The sequence below is a fragment of the Ranitomeya variabilis genome, chromosome 1 (assembly GCF_051348905.1).
Source record: "Ranitomeya variabilis isolate aRanVar5 chromosome 1, aRanVar5.hap1, whole genome shotgun sequence".
NCBI classification, from domain to species: Eukaryota; Metazoa; Chordata; class Amphibia; order Anura; family Dendrobatidae; genus Ranitomeya; species Ranitomeya variabilis.
Window position 1 is genome coordinate 257,738,691 of NC_135232.1, and position 17,513 is coordinate 257,756,203.

The 17,513-nt window shown below is 41.4% G+C and overlaps 1 protein-coding gene across 2 annotated transcripts in view; it reads right to left on the bottom strand.

The window, feature by feature from the left end:
* The window catches only part of TANGO2 (transport and golgi organization 2 homolog), a 366,375-nt gene that overhangs the window by 13,411 nt on the left and 335,451 nt on the right, over window positions 1-17,513 (bottom strand). For both annotated transcript variants that reach the window (XM_077293385.1, XM_077293384.1), the window contains exons 7-8: window positions 2,161-2,314; window positions 425-529 (exon numbers count right to left, since the gene is read on the bottom strand). In XM_077293385.1, the coding sequence (XP_077149500.1) occupies window positions 425-529; window positions 2,161-2,314 (259 nt within the window). The remainder of the gene's footprint in view (window positions 1-424; window positions 530-2,160; window positions 2,315-17,513) is intronic.

The window sequence follows — 17,513 nt, forward strand, 5'->3', positions numbered from 1 at the left end:
GTCCTGAAAACCGCAAAATCCAACCTTCTGGCACCTGCAGTTATTTTGTTTAGCCGCGACATTATCTTTGTGGCGTTATGCACATGTGATATGGTGCCAGGCCGGTTAATCAAAATAAGATCTGTGGTTGCCGGAAAGTGGTACTCAGGGCTCATGTCCAGCGACTACAGATTACTGACTGGGCCGATGGAGAGGGTACTGCAAACTGATTCATGCCAACTCTAGTACATATCCAAATATAGGATCTATGTCCGAATGGTATTTTATGCAACTGTGGATGGGAAGATTTAACATTAAAGTGGTAAAACTAAATGATCAATCAAAAATGCCTGAATAATGTAACTGCCTATTTCTGGAAAATTATGAGAATACAGAATTGGTGACTAAGGGCTCGTTTTTAGCCCCGGCAACACACTAAACTTACCTTGTTCCATAGCCTGGGCCACGAACACAGACTGCCGAATAGCTATTTAGGATCGGCCTAACAAAGTCCTTTCCCTGCTCCTCTATAGCCGGATCTGGCAGCTGCCTGGAAGACAGAATATTTAGAAGTTAATGTAAAATGAAAAATCCTGTCTTATTGCAGTATTGACATGAATGTTATACACATTACACCCAGACAATCTGACACCAACATTATTACATCCATGAAACTAAAATGAAATGTTGATTTTCTTACTAAACAGCACTAGAGGGAGCTCAGAGTACACAAGGATAGCCCGAAACAATTTCACTGTCTGCAGCGGCCAGGGAAGGAATATACAAGGCATATGTACAAAGAAGAGAATTTTAAAATATTTATTATGAGGCAATCAGAGCCAAAAAGAAATAGCCAGTATGATGATGGTCATTATGGACATCATACTTGTAATGGTCCAAGAACCAGGAGATTTTGAAAGCAATTTTATCTCCTGTTCCTTATTCAAGCTGGCATGGAATTTGTCTTGAATGTATCCATTTAAAATATCTGTAATTTCCAGAAAATTATTATTTCCAACCTGCACAAGGCTCATGTAATAAGCTTAATAAAAGGTGCCGGATGTACACAGTCCTCAAGCATCATAGCTCCATACACTGTGTGGTTTCTGTTCTTGGGTACTGTAGTTCAGCTCTCATTCACTTTAATAGGAGTTCAACTATAACACCTCAGAGTCTCCACTATACAGTCACTGTGGGAACTGGAAAAGGCTGATTGGTGGGGATGATGGCTGTCAGAACCCCACCAATGTGATATTGATGACCAGTCCTAAGGTGCAGACAGACAGCCATATAAATCAGACCGAGATCGGAAAGCAGTGCACGGACTGGCCGTCATCTCTCCTGACCTGAGTGTGACAGCTGCACAGACATATCTGAAGAGGTCATGCTTGGGTCGGGAGACCACCGGCTAGTCCATGCACTGCGTACTGATCTCGGTTTGATTTATGCGGCCGTCTGACTGCGCGTTAAGTATATATCATCAATATCAAAGTCCTGGATAACCTCTATTGGCTGATAGGCTCTGTTCACACCACGTTTTTGCATCTTGTTCAACAGGTACTTTTTTTTGTCAAATTTAACTTGGAACCTGATAAGCCCTGTGTTTAAGGCACCTTTCCAAATTCACAACAAAAATCGTGGTATGAACCTAATGCCAAAGGAAAAAGATAACCAAACAACATATTACTGGATGGGATTCATGAGACAGAAAGGCGGGTCATAAAGTACGGGTGTGCCAGGTAAATACAATATCTCCCATTTCAGCAGGAAAAATTAGCACAACTACTGTGTCCTGTTGATAACTAAAATGTGACCTATAGATTTTTAGAATATAACAATCCTGAGGATTTAATTGCTGCATCTTGTAAATAGAATTTTGTCAAATACAGTTCCCCTCAATAATAAGTTTTTGGTTTGCTTTTCCTTGAGCAAAATGCAGTGAAAAATGTGTTGCTCGACTGCAGCATAGATGCAACATCATAGAGAACTTTGCCACATTGTAGGGAAACTATAAACTATGGGAAAAAAACTGAACACAGAGGCAATCGCTGCTGACTGAATTTCTGCTTAGTTTGATCTAGTAACCCTGCTACTTTTAGAAAAATTGGCCTTCCTGAGACCAAGGATAAGAATTGCTGCTGTGGCACTTTCAAACGAAAATGTAGGTCGTTTTGTTCTTACGGTTCTTCATTATTCATCACTTTAATGAGCTTCTGTACTAGGTCTTCTCTGGCAATGTCCTGGCTCTTTTTGATGATATCAGCAAAAAGATTCTTCCCATGTTGGAGTTTCTTCCAAGGGGTATCTAGCAGACTGCAGCTCAAGCCATATAGTCCTGTGGGAGATATTAAAAGTAACATAAAAGTGAAATACCATACCAATTAATAGATATCCACAGTGAAGCGTCAGTACCTTACCCTGATATACCGGTAACTATTGTGTCAGCGACACATTCTACAATGCCGAGTCTACATGTATTCATCATGGGTCATTTTAATGTAACTGTCTGCCAACTTTACAATGTACTGTACATAATGGAAATTATTAACTGTACAGTAAATTTCACTTAGATTGTTGCAGCACAAGAGCAAAACAGAGTACAAAGAAAGAGGTACTACACACTGGACACTATACACCACACAACATCCTAAATAAGACTCCATATGTTTAAAAAAGGTCAGTGTGATGTCAGACTGATTTCATGTGGAGGATTATCGGTGGAGCATTGAGAATCAAATAACTAGACAATTGTCTTCAAATGGTTTATCCGCTACTATGGTTCTGATGAGCGATAACTGGGATTAGTCATCAATATCAGATCAATGAGGGTTCGGCGTCCAGTCCTCCCACCCATCAGCTGTTAACAGCTGCATATAAACAGTGTATATGGGAATATAATCACTTCATCATTCGGTTTAGGTTGCTCCGCAGTATTGCAGATCAGATCATATTCAATTAATGAAATCTGCAGTACTGGGGAGCGAAAACTAAACCGTGCATTAGAGCGGTGGTGTTTTGCTCCGTACGCGTTTTACATCCAACTGCTGCCTGAGCTGGTAACTGTTAATTGTGGGGGAAGTGTGATAGACTCACAGTGATCGGATATTGATGACCTATCCTAAGAATAGGTATTCAGTATCATACTGGGGTAAGGAGATTTTGGTATGTCATATGCCAACTCCCTGACTTAGATGCGGGCTCAGGAATTGAGCGCACATTTTTGTCAGCAGATGATGGCTGCATTATTCAGCCATTATCTGACTCAACAGGGGCGTGTAAAGCTGAGCTCCACCCGCAGATGTTAACCTGTTAAATGTCACTGTCAATCTGTGATCGCAGGTTCAAGTCCCCCCAAAGGGACTGCCAAATGCAATAAAAAGTTTAAAAAATATATATAAAAAGTTGTAATCTCCCTTTTTTCCCCCATTAAAAGGTAAAAAAAGTATAAATATACACATATGGTTTTCTACACGTCTGTAAAAGTTCTTTGCTTTTTGTTTCAGTCTCTGCACCCTGTGCAGATAGGGGCATGGCCTCCCTTTCTTTTTGAGCTGGACATTCCATTTAAAAAGCTCCCCCCAGCTGGGTGTCCATTAGTCGTGGCCTCAGTCCTTCTCAGCACTAATTCACACATGCACCATTAGACACATGATAATGTTTTAATAATAGAGGTTAGGACTATCCCGAATAGGGTCACTGTGACGTGGTGGGATGGCGTTTTTTTTTTTAAATCAAAATTATGTTAACCAAGTACACTATACTATTTTCATGCACTGTTTTGCTATTTATTTATTTATTAACTGCGGGGTATTTGCCCACTTTATTTTTCTCTTGGGTTTTATATGTAGAACTGGAAAGTTTTCCTGCATTGTACATCTATGAAAAATATATTTGTAATGCACTAAAATGAGAAAGTCAAACATTTTATTTGCTCACTACTCACCTAAGCTTGTATTTCTGCATTACAATTTCCATCACCATCATGAGTAATATAAATGCCATCAGACATTCTCCTGCGTCATGTTATGGTACTCTGAACTCAAGCCTGTCACCTCAGATAGTACAGGACGAGAGTCACATACAAAATGCACTTGACTGTCTTTGGAGAACCACAGTTAACCATTAAATGTCAGTCAGTGCTTTCAAGTGTAACAGCGAGAGGAATGACAATATGTAATGGATCAGCATGAGATATATTTCAAAAGCCAGCAAGTAAAAAAAAGCCTCCGATTTGGGAGTAAATTGCAACAACAGGGGATATCTGTGATGGAATGTGAAGCAATCACAAGAAAATCCATATCGGTTTTGAGCCTTCTTTTCCTCATCTATTGGAGTCAGATAATATTTTTCACTTGGACTAAATGTGTTTTCAATGGCTCGCCAGCTAATCTTGCTTCATTATGCATGCTATGAAGATACAGAACATAGAGGGAGGTAAATTAGGTTGGAACAAAGGATTTGTTTAGGTGACAGTCTACATTAACTGAACTTCCAACCAACAAATAACCATAATCTTATTTTAAAAAGAGCACTCCCATGAATAAAAAAAAAAATCTGTGTATATTTATATGTAATGTAGTGTGTATGGGTCAATATACTTATCCACCTTCTTTGGGATGTTGAGCCATTCCGATCCTCTTCTTGGTGACGTAACCGCTCTGCAGACTCTCCTGACCTGACCTCTCTATGTACTATGTACTATATTCTATGACAAAATCACTGACGGGGTGGATCAGGGAAATGCTGTAGATACAGTATATCTTGACTTCAGCAAAGCATTTGACAAAGTATCTCACACAATCCTTATTAAAAAAATGACTCAGTATGGAATGGACAAGGCAACTGTTAGGTGGATTCATAACTGGCTTAGTGATCGGACCCAAAGAGTGGTCGTAAATGGCTGCACATCCAGTTGGAAGAATGTCTCAAGTGGGGTACCATAGGGCTCTGTCCTGGGTCCTGTATTGTTCAATATCTTTATCAATGATTTAGTTGAAGGAATCGAGGGTAAACTGATTAAATTTGCTGATGACACAAAGCTAGGAGGGATAGCTAATACTAGAGAAGGAAGAGAGAGGATTCAAAAAAATATAAATTAACTGGCACAGTGGGCAGCATCTAACTGAATGTTTTTTAACAGGGAAAAATGCAAAGTACTACATCTGAGCAATAAAAATGAAAAAAGCATAGGTAGAATGGGAAGAATAGGGTGAAGCAACAGCACATGTGAAAAAGACCCAGGTATACTAGTAGATCACAGACTAAACATGGGTCATCAGTGTGATGCAGCAGCAAAAAAGGCAAATATAATTCTTGGATGTATTAACAGAAGCATACAGTCTAGATCACGTGAAGTCATTATTGCCCTCTACTCATCTTTGGTCAGACCTCATCTGGAATACTGTGTCCAGTTTTGGGCACCACATTTAAAAAAAGACATCAATAAACTGGAGCAAGTTCAGAGAAGAGCGACCAGAATGGCGACCGATCTGCAAACCATGTCCTTTGAGGAACTGTTACAGGATTTGTGAATGTTTAGCTTGCAAAAAAGAAGACTGAGAGGAGACTTAATAGCTGTCTACAAATTTCTCAAGGGCTGTCACATTGTAGAAGGATCATCTTTATTCTCATTTGCACATGGAAAGACTAGAAGCAATGGGATGAAACTGGGAGGACACATAGATTAGATATTAGAAAAAACTTTTTGACAGTTAGGGTGATCAATGAGTGGAACAGGCTGCCACGAGAGGTGGTGAGTTCTCCTTCAATGGAAGTCTTCAAACAGAGGCTGGACAGACATCTATCTGAGATGGTTTAGTGAATTCTGCCTTGAGCAGGGGGTTGGACCAGATGACCCAGGAGGTCCCTTCCAACTCTACCATTCTATGTGAGCTGGAAGTCTCTTTTACAACATAAGTCTATGAGCCTTGTTCTGATGCTCAACACATTTACATTGTAAAAGCCACTTCTGGGTCATACAGAGCGCAGTGTAACTGGAGAGACTGCAAAGCGGTGGTGTTGGATCCCGGAGAAGACTGCAGTAGGTAAGCATATTAACAAACACACACTACATTAAGTATACATAAACACAGATTTATTAAAAAAATCTTAGTTGGCGTGCTTCTTTAATGGCATGTGAAGATTGTTGGCTTAGGCTAGAGCTAAACGGTGACCGTGACATGTGAGGGTGGTCCGGTCCGAGGGGTGTCGCTGGTCTTGGTCTGGCGCATCCCATCTTCTTGCAATGCAGCCCCCCTTCTTGCTTTGTGTGGAGCAAAATCCTGCAGTGCGCAGGCGCCGGGCCTCTCTGACCTTTCCCGACACCTGCGCACTGCAAAACTTTGCTCTGCCCTCAACAGGGCAGATAAGTATGCCTGCGCAAGAGCGCGATGCCAAGCAGACAGTGTGGATGATGCAGGGCCGCATCATCCACCCGAACCAAGAAGGGGGGCGGCGTCGCAAGAATATGGGAGGCACTGGACCAAGAAGAGCGACAGCCCTCGGACTGGACCGCCACGCAGGTGAGTATAATAAGTTATTTTTCAGTTCCTCCAGTTTGGGTTGGGGGCAGATATACAGCATTATAGAATGCTGTAAATCAGCCCCGAAAGGCGGTTGCCGCATATCATATGGGCCTAACTTGGTGACAGGTTCCCTTTAACTTTTACCTTCTGAAGTGTTTATCATGATGTGTGTCGCATTGTCATCATAGCTAGGATTACAGCAAATATTTCCATTATAATCAATCGGTGATTACCAGTCCATATGCTCTGTATATATAATTTTTTTTATTTAATTCAATTCCAGGATAACTCCTGCACAGTCTCTTTCGTTTTCTGTACAATACGTGTTGCCATCTCCTTTTATTACGTTCTTTTAACCCCTTCATGACCCAGCCTATTTTGGCCTTAATGACCTGGTCGTTTTTTGCAATTCTGACCAGTGTCCCTTTGTGAGGTAATAACTCAGGAACGCTTCAACGGATCCTAGCGATTCTGAGATTGTTTTTTCGTGACATATTGGGCTTCATGTTAGAGGTGAGTTTAGGTCGATAATTTCTGAGTTTATTTGTGAAAAAAACGGAAATTTGGCGAAAATTTCGCAATTTTCACATTTTGAATTTTTATTCTGTTAACCAGAGAGTTATGTGACACAAAATAGTTAATAAATAACATTTCCCACATGTCTACTTTACATCAGCACAATTTTGTAAACAATTTTTATTTTTTTGCTAGGAAGTTATAAGGGTTAAAATTTGACCAGTGATTTCTCATTTTTACAACAAAATTTACAAAACCATTTTTTTAGGGACCACCTCACATTTGAAGTCAGTTTGAGGGGTCTATATGGCTGAAAATACCCAAAAGTGACACCATTCTAAAAACTGCACCCCTCAAGGTGCTCAAAACCACATTCAAGAAGTTTATTAACCCTTCAGGTGTTTCACAGCAGCAGAAGCAACATGGAAGTAAAAAATGAACATTTAACTTTTTAGTCACAAAAATGATCTTTTAGCAACAATTTTTTTATTTTCCCAAGGGTAAAAGGAGAAACTGGACAACGAACGTTGTTGTCCAATTTGTCCTGAGTACGCTGATACCTCATATGTGGGGGTAAACCACTGTTTGGGCGCACAGCAGGGCTCGGAAGGGAAGGAGCGCCATTTGACTTTTTGAATGAAAAATTGGCTCCAATCTTTAGCGGACACCATGTCGCGTTTGGAGAGCCCCCGTGTGCCTAAACATTGGAGCTCCCCCACAAGTGACCCCATTTTGGAAACTAGACCCCCCAAGGAACTTATCTAGAAGCATAGTGAGCACTTTAAACCCCCAGGTGCTTCACAAATTGATCCGTAAAAATGAAAAAACTTTTTTTTCACAAAAAAATTATTTTAGCCTCAATTTTTTCATTTTCACATGGGCAACAGGATAAAATGGATCCTAAAATTTGTTGGACAATTTCTCCTGAGTACACCGATACCTCACATGTGGGGGTAAACCACTGTTTGGGCACATGGTAAGGCTCGGAAAGGAAGGAGCGCCATTTGACTTTTTGAATGAAAAATTATCTCCATCGCTAGCGGACACCATGTCACGTTTGGAGAGCCCCTGTGTGCCTAAACATTGGAGCTCCCCCACAAGTGACCCCATTTTGGAAACTAGACCCCCCAAGGAACTTATCTAGAAGCATAGTGAGCACTTTAAACCCTCAGGTGCTTCACAAATTGATCCGTAAAAATGAAAAAGTACTTTTTTTTCACACAAAATTTCCTTTAGCCTCAATTTTTTCATTTTCACATGGGCAACAGGATAAAATGGATCCTAAAATTTGTTGGGCAATTTCTCCTGAGTACGCCGATACCTCATATGTGGGGGTAAACCACTGTTTGGGTGCACGGCAAGGCTCGGAAGGGGAGGCGCGCCATTTGACTTTTTGAATGGAAAATTAGCTCCAATCGTTAGCGGACACCATGTCGCGTTTGGAGAGCCCCTGTGTGCCTAAACATTGGAGCTCCCCTACAAGTGACCCCATTTTGGAAACTAGACCCCCCCAAGGAACTTATCTAGATGCATAGTGAGCACTTAAAACCCCCAGGTGCTTCACAGAAGTTTATAACGCAGAGCCGTGAAAATAAAAAATAATTTATCTTTCCTCAAAAATGATTTTGGCCTGGAATTTTTTATTTTCCCAAGGGTAATAGGAGAAATTGGACCCCAAATGTTGTTGTCCAGTTTGTCCTGAGTACGATGATACCCCATATGTGGGGGTAAACCACTGTTTGGGCGCACGGCAGGGCTCGGAAGGGAAGGCACGCCATTTGGCTTTTTGAATGGAAAATTAGCTCCAATCATTAGCGGACACCATGTCGCGTTTGGAGAGCCCCTGTGTGCCTAAACATTGGAGCTCCCGCACAAGTGACCCCATTTTGGAAACTAGACCTCCCAAGGAACTAATCTAGATGTGTGGTGAGCACTTTGAACCCCCAAGTGCTTCACAGAAGTTTATAACGCAGAGCCATGAAAATAAAAAATAATTTTTCTTTTCTCAAAAATAATAAAAGATTTTTTAGCCCACAATTTTTTATTTTCCCAAGGGTAACAGGAGAAATTGGACCCCAAAAGTTGTTGTCCAGTTTCTCCTGAGTACGCTGATACCCCATATGTGGGGGTAAACCACTGTTTTGGCACAAGTCGGGGTTCGGAAGGGAAGTAGTGACGTTTTGAAATGCAGACTTTGATGGAATGCTCTGCGGGCGTCACGTTGCATTTGCAGAGCCCCTGATGTGCCTAAACAGTAGAAACACCCCACAAGTGACCCCATTTTGGAAACTAGACCCCCCAAGGAACTTATCTAGATGTGTGGTGAGCACGTTCAACCCCCAAGTGCTTCACAGAAGTTTACAACGCAGAGCCGTGAAAATAAAAAATCATTTTTCTTTCCTCAAAAAAGATGTTTTAGCAAGCAATTTTTTATTTTCACAAGGGTAACAGGAGAAATTGGACCCCAATATTTGTTTCCCAGTTTGTTGCGAGTACGCTGATACCCCATATGTGGGGGTAAACCACTGTTTGGGCGCACGTCAGGGCTCGGAAGGGAAGTAGTGACATTTGAAATGCAGACTTTGATGGAATGGTCTGCGGTCGTCACGTTGCATTTGCAGAGCCCCTGATGTGCCTAAACAGTAGAAACACTCCACAAGTGACCCCATTTTGGAAACTAAACCCCCCAAGGAACTTATCTAGATGTGTGGTGAGCACGTTCAACCCCCAAGTGCTTCACAGAAGTTTACAACGCAGAGCCGTGAAAATAAAAAAATCATTTTTCTTTCCTCAAAAAAGATGTTTTAGCAAGCAATTTTTTATTTTCACAAGGGTAACAGGAGAAATTGGACCCCAACAGTTGTTGCCCAGTTTGTCCTGAGTACGCTGGTACCCCATATGTGGGGGTAAACCACTGTTTGGGCGCACGTCGAGGCTTGGAAGGGAGGGAGCACCATTTGACTTTTTGAACGCAAGATTGGCTGGAATCAATGGTGGTGGTGCCATGTTGCGTTTGGAGACCCCTGATGTGCCCAAACAGTGGAAACCCCTCAATTCTAACTTCAACACTAACCCCAACACACCCCTAACCCTAATCCCAACTGTAGCCATAACCCTAATCACAACCCTAACCCCAACACACCCCTAACCACAACCCTAACCCCAACACACCCGTAACCCTAATCCCAACCCTAACCCTAATCCTAATCCCAACCCTAACCCTAATCCCAACCCTAACCACAACTCTAACCCCAACACACTCCTAACCCTATCCGTAACCCTAACCACAAGCCTAATCTTAACCCTATTTCCAACCCTAGCCCTAATTCCAACCCTAACTAATTCCAACCCTAACCCTAAGGCCCACGTTGCGGATTCGTGTGAGATTTTTCCGCACGATTTTTGAAAAATCTGCAGGTAAAAGGCACTGCGTTTTACCTGCGGATTTACAGCGGATTTCCAGTGTTTTTTTGTGCGGATTTCGCCTGCGGATTCCTATTGAGGAACAGGTGTAAAACGCTGCGGAATCCGCACAAAGAATTGACATGCTGCGGAAAATACAACGCAGAGTTTCCGCACGGAATTTTCCGCACCATGGGCACAGCGGATTTGGTTTTCCATAGGTGTACATGGTACTGTAAACCTGATGGAAAACTGCTACGAATTCGCAGCGGCCAATCCGCTGCGGATCCGCGGCCAATCCGCTGCGGATCCGTGGCCGATCCGCAGCCAAATCCGCACTGTGTGCACATGCCCTAACCCTACCCCTAACCCTACCCCTAGTTCTAACCCTAACCCTAGTGGAAAAAGAAAAAAATATATTTTCTTTTTTTTATTATTGTCCCTACCTATGGGGGTGATAAAGGGGGGGGTCATTTACTATTTTTTTTTTTTTTCGATCACTGTGATAGGTTATATCACAGTGATCAAACTATACCTGGAACGAATCTGCCGGCCGGCAGATTCGGCGGGCGCACTACGCATGCGCCCGCCATTTTGGAAGATGGCGGCGCCCATGGAGAAGACGGATGGACACCGGGAGCCTCGGTAAGTATAAGGGGGTGGAGATCGGGGCACGGGGGGGGGGGGGGGCGGGGCGTCGGAGCACAGGGGGGTGGCATAGGAGCACGGGGAGAGCGGCCATGGCTGGATTGTAATATTTCACCAGTTTTTTAGGTGAAATATTACAAATCGCTCTGATTGGCAGTTTCACTTTCAACAGCCAATCAGAGCGATCGTAGCCACGGGGGCTGAAGTACCACTCCCCCTGTCCCTGCATGTCGGGTGAAATGGGAGTTAACCCTTTCACCCGAACTGCAGGGACGCGATCATTCTGTGACACAGCATATGCGTCACAGGTCGGATTGGCACCGACTTTCATGACGCATACGCTGTGTCACAGGTCGGGAAGGGGTTAAGCTTGATCATTATATAAAAATCAATACTTTTAGACTATTATTTTGCTTCTGGAGGATCTTTTCTCTATATTGTTTTAGAGCTACACGGCGACAGTGACATATGTCACATGACAATGAGATTGTAGTATTGCATCTAATAATTTACCATGGTGTCGCAGTACATCATAGAACCTATTGCAACTGTGACACGGAGTTGCAAATGTTTCTGAATGTGTTGGATTTTCTGTTATTGGTAGCAAGTCGTATGCAACTGGTCTTCTATTTGGCTATGTTTTAGAGCAAAAATAGCAGTTGTAAAATAGTCAAGTTGCAGACAAGTTACACAAAGGTCCTGACCTTGTTTACGTGGCTTGTCTGAACTGCTGTCACAGAAACGGAACCACTTTTGTTTCTTAGTAGCGTCTGCTATTGCAAGCCTGCCTCATTGACTTGATTGGAGTCTCATGGTTTTCTGACTTGAAAAAATATATCGTATTTTGCGGTTTATAAGACGCACCGGATTATAAGATGAACCCCAAATTTTGGGGAGAAAAATAGGAAAAAAAACCTTTTCTTTTTTTAATAAAATGGTGGTGCTTCTTATAATCCGAGCGTCTTATTGCCTACCGGGGGTAGTGGCTGTGGTGAAGTGGAGTCCCAGGGTCGCTGCTGGTGTTCGGTGGTGTAGGCTGCAGTGGAGCAGGGTCCCTCTGCTAGAGGAGGCAAGAGTGGTGCTGTGGGTGTCCGGTGGTGCGGGGGCTCCGCAGACATTTTGTGAAAGCCCAGAGCCCCCGCACTGTTTACTATACGGTGGACTTCAGGAAAATGGCTGCCGGGGCGGTGCATGCGCAGATGGAGATCTTGGTGCCGAGATCTCCATCTGCGGCTGCCATATGCAGCCACCACAGGGCTACCGCTAGCCACCACCATACCACCACTGTAGGACTACCGCTCCCCGCCGTACCACCACCGCACACCACAGGACAACCACAACACAGTCAGCTCTGGGCAAGCAGCATTGATCCCTTGGTAAGAACAGAGTTCGGTTTATAAGACCTAATTTATAATCCCCTAATTTTGGGGATCATAAAAGTGCATCTTATGATCCGAAAAATAAGGTATATCATTTTTCAATGTCATTCACATGCCCAGTAATGATCAGTTAAAAAGGATCCAGCAGCAATCCGTTGGCAAAATAGTTATGCAGACACAACTTTTTAGCTCATTTTAAAAAACTGATCTCTGCTGGATCCTTTTTTTTTTTTTTAACACTGAAGACTATGGAAAAATAATCTGTTAATTAGTTGTCTGTTTTTGTTTCATTTGTAAAGGATGAGTTTTTTGCTAACTGGATTCGTTACAAATGGAAGAAAACGAACGGCTAATTAACTGATCTGTTTTCCATAGACTTCAATGTGGAAAAACAGATCTAGCAGAGATCAGTTTTTAAACATGGACCAGAAAGATGTGTCTGCATAACTTTTTGCCAACGGATTACTGCTGGATCACTAAAGGATCACTATTGGAAATAGCCCAAGACAAACTAAACAGCAACATGTGAATATCCATATGCTCAAATGACTGCTATGCATTCTCTCATTAAAAAACAGGCAGAGTAGCAAGCCTTTGCCTCTTTATATCACTTGGTAGCTGTTCACACAGAATTTTTGAGGCGTTCAAAACTATGAGTTTTTCAGGTGGAAACCGCTATAGTAAACAATCCCTTTTTTGGGAGCTTGCATTAGATGTGGAAAATGCTTAACACATACGTATACCTGTGTTTAGAAACAAATCCATTCATTTTTAAAAACATCGGATAGGCTAAAAATATAGAAGAAACAAATGTCCCAATATTCACTATTAAGAATGCTTGTCAGAATGGGAAGATCATCTTTGAAAAATGAATTTTACCAACACAAAGACCTTAACATTTGCAGTTATCGAAGTTTACTAATGACATCTCCCTAGCAGCAAATGGTATAAGCCATTATATAAGAGTTTAATGAAGATAACTGGGAGTTCATTACAGTCTAATGAGGGCACCAATTAAAGAATGCCACAAAGTTAAATAGGTCAGCAGATAACTGCATAGTTATCTCAACATAAATGATTATTTCAGAAAGCCTATTCTTTTCTAAACCACAGAACACAATATGCAGCAGTGGCTTTATCACGCTAAATTTACGATTTATCAACCAAAATCATAGGACTAAACCTGCTGACAGTATTAAACTCTCATTTGCAATACTTGTTATGTAACTGAGGCATTACTGGGACCTTTAACCCCTTAGTGACTGAAAATTTGACCTTAATGACCAAGCCAAATTTTACAATTCTGACCAGTGTCACTTTATGAGGTAATAACTCTGGAACGCTTCAACGGATCCCACTGATTCGGAGATTTTTCTTGACATATTGTACTTCATAATAGTGGTAACATTTCTTCAATATGACTTGCATTTATTTGTGAATAAGACGGAAATTGGGCAAAAATTTGGAAACTTTGGAAATGTTCAAACTTTTAATGAAAACAAACCAAAAACAGGCAGAGATGCTTACCTGTCTAAATGGGCCTCAATACAATTGCACTGACAGGGTGCAGCGGACCCAAGTAAAATGGCAACTGCATTGGAGGATTTATTCCTCTTTTTGTGGTTTTCATGTTAGAGTAGGACTGGCAAACGTAAGGACCCTTGACGCGGGTTGCCAGCTTACATATTATGGCCAGAATATCAACCAATACCTTACATATATTGATATGCTTTTTTGCACGTTGTATTTTTTTCGGGGTGCAGTTGGGCCCAAATGGTTCTGTACACTGTGGTCTCTGTTCACACAGGATGCATTATAGTTAGCACTGGGCAGGCCGCCATAAGGCGTCATTAATAGGCTGAAAACCAGATGCTCTGCATTCCTTGTGTGAACACCCCACATACAGAGTATATTTTTTTTGCATTGGTGCGATTGAAGGCTGGCTGTTTCATTTGGTATTGCACCTGTGCAGTTGCCATTTTACTTGGGTCCGCTGCACCCTGTCAGTGCAATTTTATTGAGGCCCATTTAGACAGGTAAGCATCTCCGCCTGTTTTTGGTTTGTTTTCTTGAATATTGGAGGATTTATTCCTCTTTTTGTGGTTTTCAAACTTTTAATGCCCTTAAATCAGTCATGTCACACAAAATAATTAATAAATAACATTTCCCAAAAGGTCTACTTTACATCAGCACAATTTCTCATTTTTCCAACAAAACTTACAAAACCATTTTTTTTAGGGACTACCTCACATTTGAAGTGACTTTGAGGGACCTATATGACAGAAAACACCTAAAAGTGACACCATTCTAAAAACTACACCCATCTAGGTCCTCAAAACCACATTCGAGAAGTTTATTAACACTTCAGTTGCTTAACATGAACTGAAGCAATGTGGCAGGAAAAAAGGAACATTTAACTTTTTTTCACAAAAAAATTTACTTTAGATCCAAACTTTTTTTTTTTCTTAAGGGTAACAAGAGAAAATGGACCCCAAACTTTGTTGTACAATTTCTCACAGGAGCACTGTGAGTTTTTGAATACAAAATAGGCCGGGACCGAGAGCGGACGCCATGTCGTGTTTGGAGAGTCCTGATGTGCCTAAACAGTGGAAACCCCCACTAGTGACCCCATTTTGGAAACCACACCAGTCAAGGATTTTATCCAGGGGTATAGTGAGCATTTTGAACCCAAAGGAACGACACAAAATTTGATAACATTAGGTTGTCATATTGAATACGTGTTGAGAGCAAGTGCTCGGTACTCCAGATTGCATCGGGTGCTTGAGTATGCTGCACCAAATATCGTGGGTGCTCGAGTGATTTGCTCGAGTCCCTGCCCTGCATGTTTAGACACCCAGAAAAAACATGCAGGGATCTGCGATACTCCATGCATAAACAAAGCACTCAATGCAAACTCGAGTAGCGAGCACTTGCGATCAAAATATGGCTTCATATCATCATTTTTTTTCTTTTACTTTTGAAAAATCCCCAATTCTAATTCCAACCCTAATACAACCCTAACCCCACCCCTAATCCCAACTGCAAAGAATGGAAAAAATAAATACAAAATGTATTTTATAATAAGAGAAGCTAAGCGGCGCACAACATATATACTGCGTGCACAAATAGGAATCCACTCTGCAGTTTATAGAAAAAAGAAGAATTCGGCACTCCAAAGATCAAATGCAAATAGTTTATTATAAGGGGAGTCCATAATAGTGCAAAAACATTTTGCAGTTTGATATTAACGTTTAGGCCGTAATGCCTTCGTCAGAACAAGGTGCTGATAATCAAGAGTGTAAAGTTGGTGATGTATTTAATAATTTGTATCTAACTAAAGGGGGTTTTATTTACTATTTTTTTTATTTTGATCACTGTGAAAGGGTCTATCACAGTGATCAAATGGAACAAAGAGGAAAAATTCCCTATTGTTGTCGGGTACCAGCAGGCAGATCTCGGCGGGCGCACTTGGTTTGTGAACACCGTTATTTGGTAAATAATGGCGCTCGCGTGACTGGGGGCCGTTAAAACCGGCCCTGATCATGTTTCTCCAGGGTAGCCGAGATCTCAGAGTTTTTCCTGTGCTTGGGGGGGGTGCCATACCCTTATTTCTTAAAGCCATTAAAAAGAGGCGCTGAAGAATAAGTACCCTTAACTGCTGCCATTAAAGGGCACATCGGCAGTTGTTAAGTGCTTAAAACCACTACTTATTACGGTATATTGCAAGAGAAACATTAGATATCATGTGGGTGCAAGGTATATTCTATTTTGCAAGTAAATTAGTCCTCATTGTAAAATCAAAATAACATACAACTTCCTCCTGCACCGACATTATTCCAGCTATGTCGGTGCCGGAACAGTTTGTGTGGCATTCTTATGGCACAGGAGCCCTGCAGCCAATCAGCAGCTGTTATTGGGCTGTTGCGTTAATTATTTTTCTTGGCCAAATGTCAAACAAGCAGAAGTAGTGAAAGCACGGCAGCCTATTAACGACTGCCGATTGGTTGCAGATTTTACGTCACATAACCACAACACACAAACCCTGGCAGACCTGGTGCTGACATTGCTGGAACAGCACCATTTGTTATTTTTTATTTTACAAATTGTACTACTTGATTTAAAAAGGGACAGTTTATGTTGTGGACAATCCCTTAAAGTTAACCCCATAACGATCAAAGACTGACATAGCATGTCATAAGCGGGTGCCACTTCCCGCATCATGACGTGCTATACCTGTTATGACTTAAAACGGTCACTGAATGTAAACACGCAATGACAGCTGAGTGGCACGGAAAAAGGTGCGGGGACCCATCGGTCAGTCAATCTGCTAGTGGCCAAGCTTCTACAGTAACCCTGTAAATGCTGCAATCGACAACTATCACATCATTTAGAAGACAGGGAGAATGAGGGGGCTCTCTTCACATCGGCGCCCCCGCGACGTGGCGCGTGCTCAATCATTGCCATGGTGACCCGGGGTCATCAAACTACGGAAATCCTAAACTATGTTCACAGTCTAAGATGCTTCTATCAGTGTAGCAATGACAGGTATAAAGCATTGAAAAAGTTAATCACAAAGATCACAGTGAAAAAAAGTGAAAGTTTTATAGAGGGACTAAGTAAAAAAAAGAAAAGAAAAAGAAAGTAAAAATACAAAAAAAATCACTAAATAATAATAAAAAAGTATTATACCCATAAATTATATTTTTATGTAAAAAAAAAACTGTCAATAGACAATTGACAAAAGAGTGAACACCATAAAAAAAGTGTCAAACTATGTTTTTTTATCATATCAATAGAAAAAAGTGGAATAAAATACGATTAAAAACAAGCCGCCATACTGCTCCATCACTGGAAAAATAAAAGTTACAGCTCTCAGAACAAAGCGATGCAAAAAATATTTTTCCAACAAAATAGTTGTGTAAAAGTGGTAAAACATTAAAAAAAAAAACAACAAAAAAAGTTGTATCACTGTAATCTTTCTGTTCCAAAGAATAAAGCAGCCTTATCACTTTTACTACACTGTGAGCGGCAAAAATAAAAAACATCCTCTCTGACTTGCTGGTTT